The 23,226-nt window shown below is 33.8% G+C and overlaps 1 protein-coding gene across 2 annotated transcripts in view; it reads right to left on the reverse strand.

The window, feature by feature from the left end:
- Window positions 1-23,226, reverse strand: part of LOC137654608 (chitooligosaccharidolytic beta-N-acetylglucosaminidase-like) — a 49,491-nt gene that overhangs the window by 5,794 nt on the left and 20,471 nt on the right. For both annotated transcript variants that reach the window (XM_068388397.1, XM_068388398.1), the window contains exons 2-5: window positions 17,107-17,202; window positions 16,004-16,934; window positions 6,379-6,525; window positions 5,718-6,239 (exon numbers count right to left, since the gene is read on the reverse strand). In XM_068388397.1, coding sequence (XP_068244498.1) covers window positions 5,718-6,239; window positions 6,379-6,525; window positions 16,004-16,934; window positions 17,107-17,180 — 1,674 coding nt within the window. In that variant the 5' untranslated portion in view covers window positions 17,181-17,202. The remainder of the gene's footprint in view (window positions 1-5,717; window positions 6,240-6,378; window positions 6,526-16,003; window positions 16,935-17,106; window positions 17,203-23,226) is intronic.

The following is a 23,226-nucleotide window of genomic DNA, read 5'->3' on the forward strand; positions in this document are numbered from 1 at the left end:
AAATCAGATGACGCTGACAAAGCTACTTATTCATAGTGTGGCTATAGTGTAAGATTTGATTATAGAATTATTCATGAAATCTCTATTGGGGCAAAGAAGAAGTAGCATATACTCATCTAAAAGAAAGATGGATCTGTTATAACTTCAGAAGATGAAGAAAGGGAATATTGGATGGTACGCTTTAGTGACATCATGAGTAGGAGATATGAAGGGAATAATTTTATTGATATACCTGAAGCTGGGGAAAGCCTTGATGTGCCCATGAATGAATTCAGTGTGTTTGAAGTCGAAAATATCATTAGAATAACTCAAGAGATGGAAAGCCCTGGATACGATGCAAAAACTAAGATGATGTTGGCCAAAATTGAAGTGTGTCCCAGAATGCTTACAAGATCATTTTGTAAAATCTGGCGTGATGGGAGCTAGGAGTGTTAGTGACAATGGCAATAAAAGAAGAGCTCTGATTGATTGCAATAATTATAGAGGCATCACACGTACGTCAGTTGTCATGAAAATATATATGATCATTCTAAAGTGACACGAGAGAAAGATTGATGAAAAGCATTTAGAAAAGGTAAAAATTGTACTGACCTAATTTTCCTTTCAAGATATGTGGTATAGCAATGTGTAGAACATAGAAATCCACTTTTGTTAGCATTTGTGAACTAAAAAAGCTTTGATAGTGTGCGTCTGCCAGTTTTGTGGGAGTCCTGTGTTATTATGGAGTTCCTCTAAAATATGAGAATTTGAATTAAGTCTGTTCGTGAGCATAGCAAGTGCAAAGTTAACGTTATTGGAGTCCTATCAACTGAATTTCCAGTGAACAGTGGGGTATTCTAAGGGAATGCATTGTCACTATGTTGTTTAGCCTCTTCATGGATTTTGTAATCCATAGAACAGTGGGAGATGATGGAGAAGGATTGGATTATATTGTTAAAAGGATATTAGCTGACTTAAAGTAAGCTGATGACATTGTTCTTATTAGCAGATCACCACAGGACTGCAAAGCATACTTACCAGAATGAATGAAATATCACACAAGGTTAGGCTTAAGATAAATAGAAAGAAGACAGAGATGATGAGAACGGAGTATGCAGTGTAAGATGAAATGTCATTGGAAGGAGAAAGGATTATTAATATTATTACTTGCTAATCTACAACCCTAGTTGGGAGAGCAGGATGCTATAAGCCCAAGGGCCCCAACAAGGAAAAAAGTCCAGTGAGGAAAGGAAACAAGGGGAAATAAAATATTTCAAAAGCAGTAACAACACTAAAATAGATATTTCCTAAATAAACTATAAATACTTTAACAGAACAAGGGGAAGAAAAATTAGAAAGAATAGTGCCCGAGTGTACCCTCAAGCAAGAGAACTCTACCCAAAGACAGTGGAAGACCATGGTACAGAGGCTATGACACTACCCAACATTAGAGAACAATGATTTAATTTTGGAGTGTCCTTTTCCTAGAAGAGCTGCTTACCATAGCTAAAGCGTCTCTTCTACCCTTACCAAGAGGAGAGTAGCCACTGAACAATTACAGTCCAGTAGTTAACCCCTTGGGTGAAGAAGAATTGTTTGGTAATCACAGTGTTGTCAGTTGTATGAGGACAGAGGAGAATATGTAAAGAATAGGCCAGACTATTCGGTGTATGTGTAGGCAAAGGGAAAGAACCGTAACCAGAAAGAAGGATTCACTGTAGTACTGTCTGGCCAGTCAAAGGACCCTATAACTCTCTAGCGGTAGTATCTCAACGGGCGGCTGGTGCCCTGGCCAACCTACTACATGCAATGAGGTAGAATCATTTAAGTATTTAGGAACTATGATCTCCAAAACAGGGCCTTTAGAATTAGAGTTTAGGGAAAGATTAAAAAAAGTAAATCAGACAATGGCTATGTTAAGTATTATTTGGAAATCAAATCTCCTGAAATTACATACAAAAGTCGAGCTATATACCAGTTTAGTGAGAGCATTGTTACTGTATGGACATGATTCGTGGTATGACATTGAAACTATTTCAAAAAGATTTTGTAGATTTGAGACCAAAGCTCTAATATTGGGAGTTAAATGGCAGGACTGTATTATAAATGAAACTATGAGAGATTATTCGAGTGCCATATTTGGATGAGATTAGTTCACCAAAAGTTTAACTGGGCTCCAAATGGCACTAGAAGACTTGGAAGACCCAGGCCTACATGGCCGAAAACTGTAGCGTAAAGTAGGATATGGTGAATGGAGAGTATTGAATTAAAAGCTCAAGATAAGGATGACTGGCAAATTTAACCATGGCTTTTTGTATCAGCAGTAGTAGGAGGAGATGATATATATATATATATATATATATATATATATATATATATATATATATATATATATATATATATGTATGTATAAATACATATATACGTATATATATATGTGTATATATATACATACATACATATATATATATATATATATATATATATATATATATATATATATATATATATATATGAATATATATATATATATATATATATATATATATATATATATATATATTTTATATATATATATATATATGTATATATATGTATATACATATATATATATATATATATATATATATATATATATATATATATGTATATATATATATATATATATATATATATATATATATATATATATATATATATATATATATGTATGTATATATTCTTACGAAGCTGGTCTAACATAAGACTAGATTGTTTTATTCACGTATTTCATTTGTGTATTTAAGAGATGTATTGCCAGCTCGAAAAGTGTGTTCCACTCATGTGGGATTAAGTATGAGTATGTAAATTACATAAGAATGTCGTCATTCATTTGCTTGTATTTTCATTCAATTCCTTATATGTAAATTTACGTTATTTTAAAGAATTAAATTTTTATCTCACGTATTTTTGTTTCGAAGTCTTATGTAAACTTTTTAAAGGGTATGCTGTATGACAAACGCTAGGGATTGTACCATATTTCCACGTGGTTGGAGGTTGCATGAAGGTTTTAGACTAAAAATTCTTTTTTTTTTAATGTTATGAGAGGAGGTTGGTGGAGTTAGCTGAGAGGGTTGGTAACCTGACGTCGTGAGAGGCCGTCCAGGCCATGCCCCCACACTTCGAGAATGCTGAACTGAAAGGTTTCAGAGTGTATGTGGATGACATACAAGGGCCCTATAGCCTGACATTCCACAAGAGCTGAGAGGATATGCAGAAGCATATCCTCTCAGCAGCACCTCTTCAGCCATAGTTTTCCTCTCAAACATGAATAGTGTTTTCTCTGAAACATGTATAGCGTATAATGTTTGTTAATACGTTTGGTAATTTTTTATTTTGAAAGAAGTGAAGGGAATATGTGAGTACAGTTTATAATGTAAAATTATTGATTTATTGAGCCTGGCCCTGTATGATTTATTAAAACAGTGAAGAGCATTTATTCTTGCTTAACCGTTCTGTAACCTTATGTGAGCCCAAAGAACGTAAGAGTAACAGTTACGTATATGTAAGTGTAAATTTGATTTACATTTTCTATAGTGTTAAAGTATCAAATTTTTTCATTAATTGTCAAAATCACATATTTTCAAAAATTAATTCCTAGTGAAACAAGTGATTGCATACTTTTTCAAGTGTCATGTTGTTTTATTATTATTATTATTATTATTACTTGTTAATCTACAACCCTAGTTGGGAGAGCAGGATGCTATAAGCCCAAGGGTCCCAACAGGGAAAAAAGTCCAGTGAGGAAAGGAAATAAGGAAAAAATATTTTAAGAACAGTAACAACATTAAAATAAATGATTCCTATATAAACTATAAAAACTTTAACAAAACAAGAGGAAGAGAAACCAGCAAGAATAGTGTGCTCGAGTGTACCCTCAAGCAAGAAAACTCTAACCCAAGACAGTGGAAGACCATGGTACAAGAGGCTATGGCACTACCCAAGAGTAGAGAACAATGGTTTGATTTTGGAGTGTCATTCTCCTAGAAGAGCTGCTTACCATAGCTGACGAGTCTTCTACCCTTACGAAGAGGAAAGCAGCCACTGAGCAATTACAGAGCAGTAATTAACCCCTTGGGTGAAGAAGACTCGTTTTGTAATTTCAGTGTTGTCAGTTGTATGAGGACGGAGGAGAATATGTAAAGAATAGGTCAAACTATTCTGTGTATGTGTAGACAAAGGAAAGTGAATCGTAACCAGAGAGAAGATCCAATGTAGTACTGCCTGGCCAGTTAAAGGACCCCATAACTTTAGTCTAAGGTCTAGTTCAGATTTAAATTTCGAGTGATATATTTGTGGCATTGCTGCTGAATTATTATTATTATAAAATATATATATCTTTGTAAAATGTATATTATTCCAATTACCAATAATTGATCCAGTAACTTGCTCGTAACCCTGTCTTAGAACCGAAATAAGAGGTTGGTTTTAGAATAGTTCCCGTTAAAAGTAAAGTAATCACCCAGTTTTGTTTAGAGTATAATGTAAAGAGACCTTTAGATATTCTCAGAGCTCGGAGGTATTCGCTTGTGTATCAGATTATGTAATATAAAGGTGTGTTTGGGAGCTCTGGAATTTACGTAATTCGCTAGTCGTAATAATATATATATATATATATATATATATATATATATATATATATATATATATATATATATATATATATATATATATATATATATATATATATATATATATATGTATGTATGTATAAATAGATAGATAGCTAGATAATTGTTTTAAATTTTCAAAACAGCAGATAATCTTTTCCTTGAAAATGTGGTTCCTTCCACCACGTATCTGGCTAAAAAGATGCTATAGGCATTCTTATATTTTCTTAATGAAAGGCTATGGAATCTCAGATGTTGTCGTATAAAGATTTTTTAAATGCTATAATGTAAAGAGGGATTGCTTTTTGATAATTACTCCAGGTTTTGAAATATGTTACCTGAATTCATTTACTAATTTAAAAGAGAAAATCATTACTGCATTTTTGGTTGAGATACAATGGAATTTCCATTTGACAGGTTTTTTTTATTTAGACATCACAGATTTTAGGAGGCGTTAGAAGTCGTATTGTTGATATGTATATATATATATATATATATATATATATATATATATATATATATATATATATATATATATATTCAAATAAGCCATATATATTTTTGATACATTAATGTCTGGATTCTCTTAACGACCTCGGGATAGTCACTGTCTATACAAGCTTACCGACCAGGGTTCGATTCCCGGCCGGACCCAAGCTCTTGTCTTTGTGTGATTTCGCCTGGGGCTCTGATCCCGAGGTCGTTAAGAGAATCCAGACATTAATGTATCAAAAATATATATGGCTTATTTGAATATGAAAAACACGTCTAAATGTGCAAAATTTATCATATATATATATATATATATATATATATATATATATATATATATATATATATATATACAGTATGTGTGTGTAGATATACACACACACACACATATATATATATATATATATATATAGAGAGAGAGAGAGAGAGAGAGAGAGAGAGAGAGAGAGAGAGAGAGAGAGAGAGAGAGAATATATATAAAAAAAGATGTCACTGAATAAGTGTCTATTCCTTTTTCCTTTTATATATCAGAGAAAAGTCTATTCAAGTATCAAGAGAGCCAGGAAAAACAAATAAAAGGCTATTGATCTTTCTTACCCTTGAATCAAGAGCTTCGCCATCAGCTTGCTCAGTCCAAAGCGCCGCCTCACCACCTAGAATGAGAGCTGGGTCGAAGGTGGTTGAATACCTTGATGCAATTTCTATCGGATTATTGTCATATACTGTCTGCCAACCCTTATAAGGACTGCACCAGTTATTTCCCTCGCCAACCCAAGCACTAAATCCACAGTCCAGGTACCAGTGGTCATAATTGCTGAAGATAACCCTGTAGTTCTTGTCCAAGAGCTCACCAATGACCGGATCAGTTTCTTCCGTCCAAATCTGAATGATATAATCGTCGGTCGGGAGGTATTTTTCTATTCGACCAGCCTCTGTTAAGTGGGAAGTCCATAGAATACCTGGAACCTTTTGGTCTCCATTGGCCGTCGTGAGTAGTTGGAGGGCCCGTGCCTGGAAGACTCCCCACTGGTCATAGTAGGAGTCTTCAGAAAGACCAAAATCATTTTCAATCATCCAGTTCACGATCTCTTCCGTTGTATTCCAGCAGTTGAGGTTTACCTGGGAAACACATGTCTCAATGATATTCATGGTTATTTATTTACTCTTTTTATATTACCCTAGTTATAAATAGCACATAAAGATTCATCATAATAGACAATGGATGCGATTATAATAATAAGAGTTACTCTCAACTAACCTCATCACCTCCAAAATGGAAGAGATCAATTGGACCAAAGAGATTGACAAATTCTGAATAAATCTCTCCTAATACGTCATACATCTTTGGGTTGGCGAGGTTCAGCTGCCCACAAGGAGGTTCTACACAGTAAGATGCCCATGGCTCCTAAAATAACAAAGTAGAGACTCTGTTTAATAGGTGAACTGGATGGTGAACACAATACATGGTGATTATTATAATTCGAAGTGATAACCGTCATTGAATTTATGTGATGTGTGTTCCAAAAATTTCTTTATATATATCAAATATAACGTTGATTCAGTTGTCCAAAAACCAATTGAATTCTTCAGACTTCTCACTGACTCAAATTTACTCAATTCTTACAGTTACAGAACTACTTAAACTGTGTTTTCAGAACGATAAAACCCAGCAAAGAGATTGCTATGAATATGTTTTCCTAGAATAAGTGATGGTCTGGGATTCACGACAGTACGAAAGAAAAGCATATATATATATATATATATATATATATATATATATATATATATATATATATATGCATATATATATATATATATATATATATATATATATATATATACTGTATATATATAATCCCCTGAAATCTATGAAATACTACAGAAAAAAGTGTACAAATGTATGTAATACGATTTAAGAGCTACAGTATTGGGACTTCTTGAATAACTAAAATGAAACTAAAACTGTTCTGCTATCACAAACTGATAAGCAGACATTTGTTACATTTCATGAAAAACACTAAAACCGATCCTTCTTTAATGAGTTTAATCCATTCTGGGAGTGAACACAAAATACTATTAAACCAAAACAAAATTTCAATGAAAAAATAAACGAAATTCACTTGGTGCGTTCTACGTAATTAGTCATATATACTCCTCTTTAAAGATTTGTAATGTTGTTTAAAGAACAAATTGTAACCTCTCACATACAAAATACAATTTAATAATTCAAAATAGATAACAGTAACATATTGACGAATTAACTCACACTTTACTTCTGAGGAAAGCCGTGATTGGCGTGAGGGAGGCAAGCGGGGAGGGGAAGGAGGTGGGGGGTGATGAGTCTGTCTTCAAATGTCCTGTTATAGGTATGGCTAAGATGCAATTAGCTTCTGACTGCTTCTGAGCCAGGCTGCGATCTCTTCATAAGTGAAGCTACTCACAGGTTTGGTAATTGTTTGGACCTAGTATACCATGACTTCCCTGGTGTCATAACAAGGTTGGTTCTCCAGTTAGGATGTCTGATCATGCCTTAATTTCATTAGTAGTAAAGACTGATTAGCCTGTCTCTGATGGGTTATACTCATGTAAGATATATATATATATATATATATATATATATATATATATATATATATATATATATATATATATATATATATATATATATATATATATATATATATATATATATATATATATATATATAAACCTCAAGCAGACTACATTGGCATTTTGGGTGATCTTTTGCATTTAAATTTGTCACAATTGTTGGTCTCTTGAATGAGAATCTTTCAACATAATTGATAGGCATATCCTTTTACGTGTGTTAAAATACCGAGTGAAAGACAAAACCCGATTTAATGATTATTGTAGATGAGCTTATTTTGAGAAGCAGGAGGCCTTTTGTCCTTGGAAGAGTAACAGATTAGATATGACTTGGAATGATTATACTCAGCTAAGAGCTGTTTCTCAGAGAGTTTATGCTTCAACTGAAAAGGAATATAATTTAACCATAAAAGAAACCCTTTCCTGTACAACCTTTGAAACATAATTGGTGGGCTACCCTTCAAACTTCACTCTTTGATGTAGGCTAGACCAGATGCCTCTCATTCACTGTCCAACGGAAAGGCAATAATTTTGGCTGATATGTTTGACAGTAAGTAGAGTAATAAGAAGCTCAATCTTCCTTATTCCTGTTTTACTAAGGCTAGACTATTTAGTTAAGCTTTTCAGTCTGTGAAATTAAAACATTCTTGACAGACCTTGATGCTTATGGAGGTGTAGGCTACTTGAAGAATTGATAATGTTAGTCCATTAGGTAAATGTGTTTGTGGTAGTTTTAGCCTTGCAGATTGCTGCCCAATTTCCATAATTCCCAGTCTCTTGACCGGTCTTCAGCTGCTGACTCTCATCTTCATTTGTTAGACAAAACTTGCTGTATATTAATTTTCTTTATTCCAAATCTTAGTATTAAACTCAGACACCATCATTCAGTTTCGTAATTCTGACCATCCATTGCATTCAGATCTTCCCATATTGCACCATCCTATACGTAGTACTTGATATGCAGTTAATTCTAACAAGTTTGTCTTGTTCATCATATGGCTTAATTCTTCGCAGTATTTTAGAAGTTGTATTCCAACTATTACCTATTCAGGCATTTGTTTCGCTGGAACTTCAGAAGTAAAAATTTGCGGTGAATGTTTTATGTTGAACAGACTATCACGAGTCTCTCTTCAAAATTTATATAATTATGACATGTCTTTTTTAACATGGTTATTGATTTCAAGATACCTTATATTCTTTATTCATTACTTCTCATATATATATTCTAATAATATTCTTTACTCACTGGTGTATTTTCCCTATTGGAGCCCTTGGGATGATTGTATCCTGTTTTTCCAACTAGGGTTCTAGGTTAATAATAATAATAATAATAATAATAATAATAATAATAATAATAATGCTCTTCAAGTCTCATCCTAAGGGTTATCATTGTTTTATTAATGAAGAGGCTTATACTCTGCTTCCGGCTATTCAAATTTGTAAACTACATTTTTCTTAGAATCCTTCGTTTCTCTGAGGGGCAAGACTTAATTTCATCACAAGAGCAGATACTAAGTTGCGCTTGCTGTAGACTCTCTGCAACACATTTCTAAATTGTGCCTTTGGTTTTAGGCCTTAGGCGAAGTTTCTAACTAAGGACATCTAGTTCTTGTCTTGTTTACAGACTGTTCTGTAGTCCATATTGTGATAGAGAATTATATCTTTGTTGTGTTTGTTTGAGACCTAGGCCTATAAGCAAAATTATTCCCATTCTTTTCTGCATTATTTCCTATGTGAGGTTGCTGGGATACCTCTTGCTCATTAATATCTGTCTCATATCTTCCAATTCTTCATGGACAGCTTTCCAAATACAGCAGTGGGAGAAGGCCCTCCTGATATAAACACCCATGTCTGAGCTCTTGTATGAGTCTGGACTCTGGACAGATTCCCCATGCATTGAGACACCGGCCAACATTCATGGATTTTGTGAAGACTCGTGTGGCATACCGGGTTTGTTGTTATTCAACAAAAATATCAAGGAAAGAGTATTTTTCTTGCTAGCATTGATTGTGAAGCTAGCTTTTAAAGCACTGGCAAGCTTCTCAGGTTTATCAGGTCTTTTAACTGTGATGAAGATATCAACCACATAATTTGTATAGATTTTAGGCTTCTTGTAACACCTAAATGTTCTATCTCCCACACCAGTCATGTAGGCCTACATGTTGGCAACTAGAACTCTATGTAGGGCTCCAATTGCCACTTTGTCTACTTGTCGAAAGAGTTCTTTGTGGGGGTTCTATTTCAACAATTCTCTTAAACTTATTTTGATGGTTTCCTGACCTGGGACATTGATGAACAGTCATCTTGAGATGTGGAAAGGACGAAGGACTAAATTATAAACCTAAAAAGATCATATTAGGCCGAATAGAAAGACTTTAATAAATCAACAGAACAGATATGCTTTAGAAGCGGGTATCCAACAACTGTCAATATCCATGCCCTTTCATTAACCAGCTAGTGAAAAAATCGACAAAGTATGACAATCCGCAATGTATGGCATTTATAGACTATGAGAAAGCGTTTGATTCGGTCAAAACCTCAGCAGAAGTGAAAGCCTTTTAATGACAAGGATTAGATGAATCTTGTGTTAGAAAAATTCAAGATATCTAAACGCAAAGTACAGAAATCCTGAAACTATATAAAAATAGGGAGAAAATTTCAGTTGAGAAGGGAGTTAGACTGGGAGATCACATATCTCTTAATTTATTCACATCAAGGTTAAAAGAAGATTTTAAGAATTCAGATTTGGAAATTTTAGTAATTGATGCTAATTCAGACTACCTTAAAAACTTAAGATTTGCAGATGACATAGTTCGGTTTAATGAATCATGAACATGAGTTGAATTGCAAAAGATGACAGAAGATTTGAATACAGAAATCAGAAATGTAAGAATGAACATGAATTGGAGTTAAACTAATATGATGTCCAAAGAAATTGCAGAGAGAGAAATAATAAGGGTTATGATTGGAAGAATCTCTAGAGGTTGCTAATAAAAATACAAACTTAGAACAGAGAGTAAGTGTTTTCCCATGACATGAGGCAGAAATTAAAAGAATAAGCATAGGATGGCGAGCTTTTGGTAAACGAAATGTGATTATGAAATGTAAAATGCCACTTTCTCTAAAAAGAAAAGTATTTAATGAGATGGTCCTGCCAGTATTAACTAATGTCAGAAACTTGGAGCGTTACCAAAGCCTTAGAACGTAGGCTAGTTACAACTTAAAGAGCTATGGAAAGAGCAATGATGGAAATATCAAGAAGAGACAGAAAAAGAGCAAAATGTATACGAGAGCAAAACTAAAGTAGAGGTTATTCTAACATGTAAGAAAAAAAAATTGGACATGGGCAGGACATATAATGAGAATGACAGATAACAGATGGACTAAAATAGCATAATAGGTCCCAAGAGATTAAAAAAGAAGTAGTGGAAGGAAGGGAAAACGATGGATGTCAGAACTAAGAAATATTCTTGGGTATAGGCTAGCTTTAAAAGACTATGAACTGATGTGAGTAGAAGGACATGTCTGAAGCCTTTGTCCTGCAGTGGACTAGCACTGAGTGATAATGATGATGAGGATGATATATATATATATATATATATATATATATATATATATATATATGTGTGTGTATATATATATATATATATATACATATATATATGTACATATATATGTATATATACATATATATATATATATATATGTGTGTGTGTATATATATGTCTATATATATATATATATATATATATATATATATATATATGTGTGTGTGTGTGTGTGTGTGTGTGTGTATATATATATGTCTATATATATACATATATATATATATATATATATATATATATATATATATATATATATATATATATATATATATATATATGATATGTATGTATATTAGTGTGTGTGACTCTAAACAATAATCTGATAGTTACTGTATATCAGGTATTTTACTTATCGAAGTGATTTTTCTATTGTGATTGAGTGTAATATGGTAAAATTTTAGAAGTATATCATCATCATCTCATCCTATTCCTATTGACGCAAAGAGCCTCAGTTAGATTTCGCCTGTCGTCTCTACCTTGAGCTTTTAATTCAATATTTCTCCATTCATCTTCTCCTAATTCACGCTTCATAGTCCTCAGCCATTTAGGCCTGGGTCTTCCAATTCTTCTAGTGCCTTGTAGAGCTCAGTTGAAAGTTTGGTGAACTAATCTCTCATGGGGAGTGGGTAGAGCATACCCAAACCTTTTCCATCTACCCCTCACCAAGATCTCATCCACATATGGCACTTGAGTAATTTCTCTTACAGTTTCATTTCTAATCCTGTCCAGCCATTTAACTCCCAATATCCTTTTGAGGGCAATTTTCTTAAATCTGCAAAATTTCTTGGATGTTGTTTCATGCCATGACTCATGTTCATACTATAAAAGGTCTCACTAAATGTACATTTAACCTAATTTTCATATGCAATGTTAGGCAATTTGATTTCCAAATTTTACTTAAGCAAGCCATCGTCAGATTTGCTGTCTTTCAATCTTTCATTGAACTCCAATTTTAAACACCCTGTATTAGAGATCATAGTTCCTAGATAGTTAAATGATTGTACCTCATTAGTCCTTTCTCCTTGCAAAGATATTACACCTTTCATTGTATATTCCATTCTCATCATCTCTGCCTTTCTTCTATTTATCTTCAGAACAACTCCGTTGATATTTCATGCATTCTGGTAAGCAACCGGTATATCCTGTGGTGTTCTTTAATAAGGAAGCGTCATCAGCATACTCCTGATCAGCTAATTTCCTATCACCAATCCAGTCCTTCTGCGCCATTCCCAACTGTTCTACGCTTTATTCCATGAGGAGGTAAACAACATAGGTGACAATACATTCTCTTGGAGTACTCGTCTGTTCATTGGAAATTCATTTGATAGGATTCCAATAACATTAAGTTTGTACGTGCTATGCTCTTGAACAGACTTAATTAAATTTACATATTTAAGAGAAATTCCATAATAACACAGGATTCTCTACAAAAGTGGCCGGTGTACACCATCAAAGGCTTTTTAATAATCCACAAATGCAATCAAAAAAGGATTTCTATATTCTGCAGATTGCTGTACAGCATCTAAAGATTCATATTTGGTCAGTACAACTTGTAATTTCTCAGGAATATACTACAAATCTAATGCAACGTAGAAAATCTAGAAGGGTTTAGAACGAATAGAATGAATAGAATCCTGCATACATGAAAGTTGGAACGGAAGTGACATCCTTCAGGATTCTCAATTCAGATAGTATGCTTATGTCCTGGTAACTAGGAGTTTCTTCATGAAAGTGTTTTTATCAAGTGGAAAGGAATAGTTTTAGTAACATCCTAAGATTTTAGTAAACATAGAGTTCTTTATTACAAAGATCCTTACGAAAGCATTTTGAGGACTAGGATTTTTATGCATTGTGTGCTTTAAAAACACTAGTTTTGGATTCCAGAGATACACCTCTCTCTCGCAGTCAACTTGATAACTACAACGCATTCAGAAATAGATCAAAAGGTAAATTTAGGCTACTGTTACCTCTGTTCTCTTGTACATCTCTGATCTCTATAATAATAACTTAATTACCTTGAACTGTTTCTTTAAAAAAATGCAAATGAATATTTAATACCCTTTTGTGTTTGAATTGCTTATAGAAATTGAGTGGTAATATAATTGACTAAGACTAGTACTATTTTGTGTTCGAATTGCTTTAACTACACCTAAACTTTTACGTAACTTGCTGTTAACAAAAGCCCTAAACTGTTGATCGAAATCAACCATATAATTTATGCCTGTGCTCTACCTGTAGCAGCACTTTCATGCTATAATTTTGAAATTTCTCACTATTAAACACAGACAAATGAGGATTAAGATGTAAATTATGTTATGTAATTTGTTCAGTGAAACCTGCTTCATGCCACTTTTTATGCACTGATAGATTTGTAAAAAAATGTATATTCTCTTAAAACTTGTAGTAAGATTGTATTTTGTAGCCCATATGTATTATTTAATCTTTAACTTTTTTATAATTCTGTTAATACGTCGAATATGATCAGTGTTCTCTTGAAACTATTTAATTCGTAGACCTAAAATTTAGAGTATTACATATGATTATCATGATTGATTTTCTGAACTTGAAAAACAACACCCGGCCCCTGTCTAAGGTGATCTCTGAGTAAAAAAAAAGATAGTTGGGAAATTAATAAGATGTTGGGGAAAAAAGTATTTTATGACCAAGGGGGGTCCCCGTAACATACTGAGAAATATTTTATTAATTAATTTTTCATTTTCTTAATAAATTGTGATAATTATTGATGTAAAAGGTACCATTAATGGCACTAAGTAATAATTGACATTTAAACAAATGCCAATATGTGATGAAGCATAATATACATGATTATCATTTTCATTTTCATCCAAATTTGAAGCTGTAGTCTATAGTTCAAAATTAATAATATCCTCAGCCTTTTGCTGTGTAGGAGTAGTTAGTTATTTTGGCTTCATAGAGAGCTTGTACACCGTTTTTTCTGCATCTACACAACAATGAGCAAATCTGATGAAGTCTTTGGCTGGAAGGAAACGAGTACTAACTTTGAAATCTCTTCCAGAAACTCGTTGATCAGCAAGAGCCAATGCTACTGAAGCCCTTTTAGATGGATACTTATCTACTTTTTAAATGCTTTTAAAGATATTTAAAATGGCTGGAAGCATACACCTGAAGTAAGACATGAAGCTCGAGTATTGGGAATCAAAATGAATAGTCTTGAGACAGCTTTGATGACTAAGATCTGGAATACAATACTTGTACGGTTCTACAAAACGAGTAAATCTATCCAAGGCATTGATGTTGTCGTGAAAAAAAGTGGTTGATCACATTGATTCTTTCGATAAGTTTCTAATATTACTTATAGAAAGAAAGGTGTGAGGAACTGGAACTAGAGGCCAAGAATTTATGTGGCAACAAGTGTTGATATGTTGGCATAGGGATAGGCCAAGTGAGAGAAATAAGCAATATGATATAAACACAACTTCAGCCTCAGAGGAAGTATATTTCTCCACAGAGAAAATTTAGAGGTGTAACTTCCAATGTCATTTTAGAACAATTGTCTGTTGCTTTCCTTACAACAACGGAGGGTAGCATACCTATTGGTGTATGACAGATTCAAAGTACTAGTCAATTTGTGTACTTCATCTGGTGCTAAGATAAAAGTAGATGTTGAGGAATTTGTCAGTGTTTTTCTTAAAGACTTCAGTGACAGAAGTGTGCTTGCTGAGGATATTATCCAATTTGCAGTTTGTGCCAAGCTCAGATCATGTGTCACTCCATCCCAACAGGCCATTTTGTTACATGAAGAGGGGCTTGCAGATATCTTTCCAAATATAAATGTAGCCCCTAGAATAGATCTTAGTATGATGATTACTAATTTTTCAGGAGAAGAGTCATTTAGCAACTTGACGCCAATAGAAAATCATCTGAGAACCTCAATGACTAATAATAGGTTAAGGGCTTTATGTTTGTTAAATGTAGATAGCAGTGCTGCTAAAAAAAAAAAAAAAAAAAAATAAGTAAATAAATAAATAAATAAATAAAGACATTTTGATGATTTAGTCAAAGAATTTACTAAGGTAAGGTGTAGGAGGAAATTTCTGTAGGCACTGTAAAGAAATCATAGTAATTTGACCAAAGTAAAGAAATATATATATATATATATATATATATATATATATATATATATATATATATATATATATATATATGTATATATATATATATATTGTTATTCTTGAATCACCTATGTAATGGAGCATATTATATATATATATATATATATATATATATATATATATATATATATATATATATATATATATATATATATATATATATATATATATATATATATATATATACATATATATATATATATATATATATATATATATATATACATATATATTTATATATATACATATACCTATTTTATACTCCATTACATAGCTTGTTCAAGAATAACAACAGTAAACTAGAAATGTTTGCAAAAGTACGTCCAGGGCAATGTTTTCTCCTTTTGAATAATTTTTTTCACAATGAATATGATAAAAAATTATCACTGGCTACCCGTGTTATGTAATAAAACCAGCATATAGCAAGTTGCCTTTGCTGTACAGCCTCATTGTAGTTTCATCTTTGCCTTTGAGATATGCATTGCCTTTCAAAACTGGTATTGGACTATCTTACCTTGTTGACACAAACGGCGATATCACCTAATCCCTCTTTAGGTCCCCACTGGAAACCATTTCCCACATGGGCAGGGGCATCATACTCGGGTAGAACTCGTATGCCCCTTATTCGTCCATATTCAACGATGTGCATGATTTCCTCAGCGTAGTAAATCTCCCTGGAAGAGTAAGCTCCGTAATGCGTCATTTCTGGACGACTGTTTAAATAAACAGGGAAAGAATGAGTGTCGGTTATATGCCAGTGGAAGGTGTTCAGCTTGTTTGCAGACATGGCATCGAGTGTTCTTTCAATGTCTGTAATTTGGACGAAATTTCGAGCTGTATCCAGTAATACTCCTCGGTACGGAAAGACTGGTGAATCCTCAATTGTAGCACTAGTAATAATTAACAATGCGTGTGAGGGCTCATCATACTCAGTAAGCTGTGAAAGAGTCTCCAAGGCATGTCTTGCGCCAAAGTAAGTCGGAGAATGAATTGTGGCTGTAGATACATCTCCATTGGTAGCCAAAGCTAACGAGTAGGATTCATCCGTGTGCAAGCTCAGTCTGTCGTCACTGTTGGTTACAGTAATGTCAAGATGAAGAATATGATTGTTTGCAGCAGATTTAGAAGGTCCAGCCCGCGGTGTCCTATCATGAGAATACTTTGGATAATTTTTATGTAAATTGTCAATAAATATAGCTATTGCCTCATCTAAAAGACTGGCCACATTAGGTGGAGCTTCAACAGCAGAGGTAACATTGGAAGGAAGGAATGGAACAACTTGGTCATCTAGGCTAACTGAAGTAGGCTTTGGCCAAAGGACTCCGTATGGATTACATGTCAGCTTACATTGAGCAAAGCTTGTCTGGATTAAGGGATCTATTGCTTCTTCCTTAATGCACTTTCTTGTATCACCGTCACATCTATACCCCCAAGGAGAGTCTTGCCTGCAAAAGGATGGGATAGTTAACGATAATGTTCATATCCTTTTACTTGTCCATCTTCATTTATAGATTCATGTATTAAAGTCAATTTTCTTGTTACTCTAGTCTAAAAGTACCTTTCTCAAGAAAGAGCTTTGACGTGCTTTAAAGAAAACTATCAATTGTCTTTACTTACGCAAAAACGCTCGAATCGAACTGTACTAGTAAGCAACCAAGAAAAAGTGTCGATATGCAGTACTTCCCTTTCATTTTGTATATGAAATCAGATGATCTAATAAGAAAAGGAAGAAAAAAGCAAATTAGTTTTAAACAAATTTAAAACAAATGGTTACTCAAATAGTTTCAATATATGGTTAAATAACCTATACCTAGAAGCATTGGATGGGAAGAAACAATGACTGGAAAAAAAAAGATATGACATCCTGACTGACCCATTACCTCCGGTAGCAAGCAGAAAATGTTGAGCCGCATATTTTATCAATGCAGCTTATAAGGACTGAGTAATGTGTGCTATAAGATCATTAGTTTTGTTAGTTTTCATTGTAATGTTAAGGGATGATTGGGACAATGCTGTAATGCAAAAATTAGATTATTACAAAATTGCATAAAATCTTAGTATAAAATTTCAAACCAAATATAGGAGATTATCAGTTAAGAAATATCACATGAAAATTAAAAGTTCTTCTAAAGCCATATTCTTCAATTACAGGGCACAGAACTTTCATGGTAATATAAATCCTAGACTTTCAATTATCCTCCAAAAAAATAATTTCTAGCATCAACTAAAATTAAGATATTGCACTTTCAATCTAAAAACATTTCGTAGCCGTTTTTTTTTTTTTTTTTTTTTTTTTTTTTCTTTTTTTATGTTTAAGCTTGTTCTGTTCTTACTCTGCTTTTTTTTCAGGGACATACCTATGCATCCTATATACAATATTTGAGAAACTTACCGCTTTTAATTGATTTCGATTCTATCCAGTATTTTCATGTTAGTGTAGGTTACCTATCTAAGAATGTTTATACCTTAAAGGACAGTTTTTAGCTGCAGCTCAAAGTAATAAATAGCCTTCAACAATACTGAGGTTTCATTTATTATATTACATGGATCTTTCCAACTCCTAGGATTTGTTTAGAAGATTGGTGCAAGGCTTACACTAATCTTCTAAACATATGAAATTCGAAAAAGTAGAAACTCATGACCCAGAATTAAATAAACACTGGATAACAGTTTTGAGTATAATTACTAAATATGTACATTTAAAACTTCCCTGCAGAATAACATACTAATCTGTTATCAAAATCACAGAAATAAAAAACTGAAAATTACTCTGGTCCTTGAATACCATTTATGGAATACTGTTAATCTCAAAGGTTTTGGCCAAATGCCTTAACAGTAAGTCATAATCAACCTCATTCTCCTTCATCAGTGTCCCCTTCAGTAAAACCACAAGCGTCTCAAAGTAAGTGCCCTTCATAGTCTCTTGTTGGATCCCCTAAATGTCTTGTCAGTAAAGGACCAGTTTAATAATTTTACGTCAGTTCCCCCTCCGGTTCAGTCCTCATTTTATAACGCCAAGTCAGCGCTCAATCAATTTCCTTCACCTTCGGTGCTACCTTCAGTTACCGGGAGGAAGAACAAATCCAAGTCCTTACTTCTCATCTTAACCGTGTAGGCAGAGAAAATCCTGTAACTGTAGATTCTCCCATTGAGCCTGCATTAATACAAGGAGGTTTAATACCTGTAGAGGCCACTGGTCACTTTCCCTATACAAGAAGAGAAGCCACTTGGACATCGGACACACCTACCGTGTAGGGCAGAAAGGATCCAACCCTTTGCCCGTCTCATGACCGTCATAACCTTACCTTTAAAAATTCTGACTTTATCATCTTTTTATCATAAGGAATTTAAAATTCTATGTTAACGAAGATATATATTTACAAAATATTTTATCAATACAACATACAGAAAAAAAAGTACAAATTCATTCAAGGAACGAAGACATGATAGAAATAGTCAACTATGGAAGGGGACTACATAATCATATCCTATTAATCTGCTACAAACAATAATTATCAGATTGATATAAGATGTGTACATGCACTCATAAAAGGGAATTTAACTTGTGGCCACTGAAATGAATATGTCAATTCCCGAGGCATTAAAGCAGAGGAGGAATGCATGATACCCCACTGTAAGACTATTTCATCGTTGTTTCAGCGACTCTTTACAAAATATAATAAGTGTGTTTAACAGCTGAAAGCACAAATCTAAATTCTATTATATTATACATATGTGATACTAATCTTAATATCAACACTTATTGCACGATGCAAGGACACTATGTCCTAAGTGAATGAGGGACTTCATTGTAACATGTAGCGTAGATTATTAAATAAAATCGTTTATTTCTTGTTTTCTAGTGCAATTTATATATTTGTATTCGCTGTCTTTATAATGATTATTAAAAAATGAAAAGCAAATTATTATAAAGGGTTTGTTCAATTATTCATGTGATGTTTTTCTGTATTCATGGTTTAAGAAATGTGCAAAAGGTATAGCATATAGAATACCGATGGAATGTAACCAATGGATTCAAGGTTTTACTAAATCTTTGAGTGCACCCATATGCAGAATACGAACTAGGCATCCTATAAGCAATAAAACGAAAGCTTACGTCGTTCCAAAACGATTGTTCTAGTTGAATTGGGCTATCATTGACATCACTTTATTAAACATCGTGAGCTACTGTGCTTTGGTAGGTCACGCCAGAGGCGAGTGAGGTTTTTGTACTACACGCGGGTCAGTTTCACAAATCCGGGAATAGGGCGCCTCCAGGTATTAAACCTCCCTGCATCACTAGAGCCTCGTAATCTTGAGCCAGAGCTATCCTTGCCTGATTGTTGGGTCCCTAAGCCCTTAATTGTCACTCCGGTACACATGGCCGTTAAAGTATCATCCCAGTCAGAGCCTAATTAAATTTTACACTCCCTGAACAAGCCACTAAATAACGGACTTAACCATAAGAGTTTAATGTTCAGAAGGAAACCATATTGTCTGATCGAAGATTTAGGTAAAGATTTCATCCAAATAGAGATCACCCCGGAACTAAGAGATTATTCACGCTTCATTTTGTTCGAAGACCAAATACAACGAACATTGTTTATTGTTTTAAAACAGTTTTGTTTTGACACCACTTTGAGCATTTATTCTTTTTGTCAAGTTTTTCAGTCAATGAATCCTTTACCCTAGCATCAAAGAAAAAATCTATACTTTGCAAAGTTACCACATTGTTATGAGTCCTCCCTTCACATCTTCGGCGTAAAGACTTTTATTAAACCACTCATTTTGAAACCAAACATGCAATTCATGAAGTGGCAACGATTTCCCTGAAGATACCAACTATAATTATTTTGGTCAAAATTGTAATAGGATTGGGGACCCGTTGAATAGTAGATTACTCCCCGAACTGATGGTGGTTCATACTTTAACAACGAGAGGAAAGTTGTTTCTCCCCTTTCATCAATTTATGAATTTTCATTCAAATTTTGGATGTCGGACTGGGACTGGGATACCGGCCCCCACCCCCACCCCCATTAATTCTGAATTTGTTTATGATCTCCAAAAATGTTGCTGAACTTTATTATTAACTGGATCACGTTTGTTTGCGTTAACCCTCTCCCATTGGGTGGGAAGATTTGTTTTTGCGTTATTTTTTACCCATTCATTTTTACATAATTGCAGTTAAGTACGATATGCCAAACGCTCGGATAGACATGGAAACGTTAATAAACTTACAGGGGAGGTAGTAGGACGATCAAGTGATGTACACGATGGATGATAAACTGGGGTACAAATGATGAAAATCAAATGGCAAAACTAGTTGAACAAAGCAAATAGACTGACGCTAGTAAAACGTTAAGCAGGGACGTCTGAATAACTTAGAACTTTCAGAGTTAAATATCAAAATTATATAAACAGATTAAATAAACCGACGTGTATAAAAATTCGCAATATACAATACAAAGATGCGGAATGAAACATATTTCGGTAATCAGAACAAAATGATTGAATGTCAGAGTTCTAGTCTCTCAGAATTTGAACATAATATATGAACACCAAAGTTCCAGTGTTTCGAAACTCTTGAATAAAACGGAGTTCTAGTGTCTCAGAACGTTTGAATGAAAGCTGGTTACGCTGTTTTCCTTAAGCTCGTGACAAATACCAAAGAATTGTGATGTAAACATCTCTTTTCAACTCAAGTCTGGGCTATACACATCCTACAATATGGCTGATGCTTGTGGATTGATGTGATATAACGAGGGGACTCTCAGAATGCTTAATCAAACTGATTTTTGTTATAACTTGGAAAAATTTTAATTCTGGTTCGAATTAACACTGCACGTGGAAGAGTTTTTCGAATGTGTAGGAGACATGCTTCAGGAATGCCTCCGAGTACATTGTGAGAGTTGGTACATCAAATATTGCAATTTTTAAACTTTCTCACTAATTTGCTGTCCAGAAAACAATTACTTTACATAAAATCTTTGAAACTCACTTTAGATTTATCAGTACTAAAGTCATCCCAATGCTTAGATGCTATTTCAACTCCGTCATAGAAGCCCCCATTGAGATGCTGGACAGGTAATTAATTGACAGAGAATATCGCTGAAAGTGGAAAGGGAGCAGTAGTGTAACAGTTCATTTATTTACTCTAAATTCTGCCTATTGACTTCAATTCAGCAATGAGGATCTTTACCTTCGAAGCACTTAAGAAAATGAGTGCGCATGCAGTTATCACATTTGCCATTATGGTTTCAATTTAACTTACCCTTTTTGTAAATACGTTTGGTATGATCAACTCATTTAAATTTATTTCAAGGGAAATATCCCACATTATCAAAAATTTTGATTTTCAATTCTTAATAATAAACTGGACCTCTTAACAATATCAAAGCAATGAAAGTTAAATAATTGATTCAAATATAACACATAAAAAAATCAATAAGTAATAAATGGAAAATACCCAGCAAAATGAATAGTTACTCAACTGCATTCCGAAACTAAGACCAGGGTGTATTGCAAAGGTCAGCTACGAGTTGTGTGGCTTGAGACATAACATATAACGTGAATAAATATGGGAAAAATCCCAATTCCATTACATTGATTTCCACGCACACACCCTAAATTGTGTAAGCTAGAATTATATAAAGAAAATCTGTGATGCCTAATCTAAAAAGGCGAATGGTTATGTAAAATTGTAACTCAAAATGATAATTTCTTACAAGCCTGTGTCCAAAAATGGCAAACTGTTGAGATTCACTTATCTGGCTCGTATCCAGAGAATCATTGTGTCTTGATATTAACACTTTCTGATCCGCCCCTACATTCCCTGGTTTGCAGTCCACGGTGTCACTGGTTCTCGAATGCTTCTCCGACCTCTTCTGTACAATTACAACCAATACACAGGGTCTCATCTTTCCTCTTCTGGTCGGTGGTTTAGGGAAAAAAAATTTTGTGGTGAACCAGGCTTTTGCTGCGATAGGATTGTGTGGACACATGCATACTCGATAATCTCTCCGGTAAGCGGACTCTTCCGGGCCTGGATGATTCGGTGGGTTTCTCCTGGAACAATAACACACCAACTTGCATAGTTGATCCATCTTGAGGTGCCGTATCTAGTTTATTACACGAAGGTTAAGGTTCTTGTAGAAAGTGAGTTTTATGCAGATGTTCTACTTATACAAGAAGTAATCTTGGGGCTCCAGAGAACATACATAAGAATTGCCATAACTTTCTGACATGCAATAAAAATGACACAGTTAAAGATGTATTCAGCAAATGGATATGTGCAGTGAACAAAGTATATCTCCAAGACTATCAGACTTGAGTTGGTAACAGAGAGATAAAAATTAAATACTTAAAAGTTATAGATACTTAATTTGTAATCAAAGCAGCGTAAGTATTCTGACTCAAAATGCGTTCACTTAAGAAAAGAACGAGCGCACCTTGGCGTATATTGTCTGTCTGAGTATTCTACCGTTGGGACATCATGAAGGGTTCCGACAGATGTTTTAGTAACCTATCAGTTTACCGTAGTCTACCTATATCTAGTAAATAGAAAACGGAAAGGACAGGTCCAGCGGGGACGGAAATATCAAGGGTAACTATACTACATTATGCATAAGCGGAAAAACAAAACACAAATGAAGGAAGAGTGAACAAAATTCTTCACACAATCTTATTTTTATTTATACCATAGGCCTATCAAAAGTACTACAGAGACATGAAGTGACG

Source organism: Palaemon carinicauda, chromosome 15, assembly GCF_036898095.1.
Source record: "Palaemon carinicauda isolate YSFRI2023 chromosome 15, ASM3689809v2, whole genome shotgun sequence".
Taxonomy (NCBI): Eukaryota; Metazoa; Arthropoda; class Malacostraca; order Decapoda; family Palaemonidae; genus Palaemon; species Palaemon carinicauda.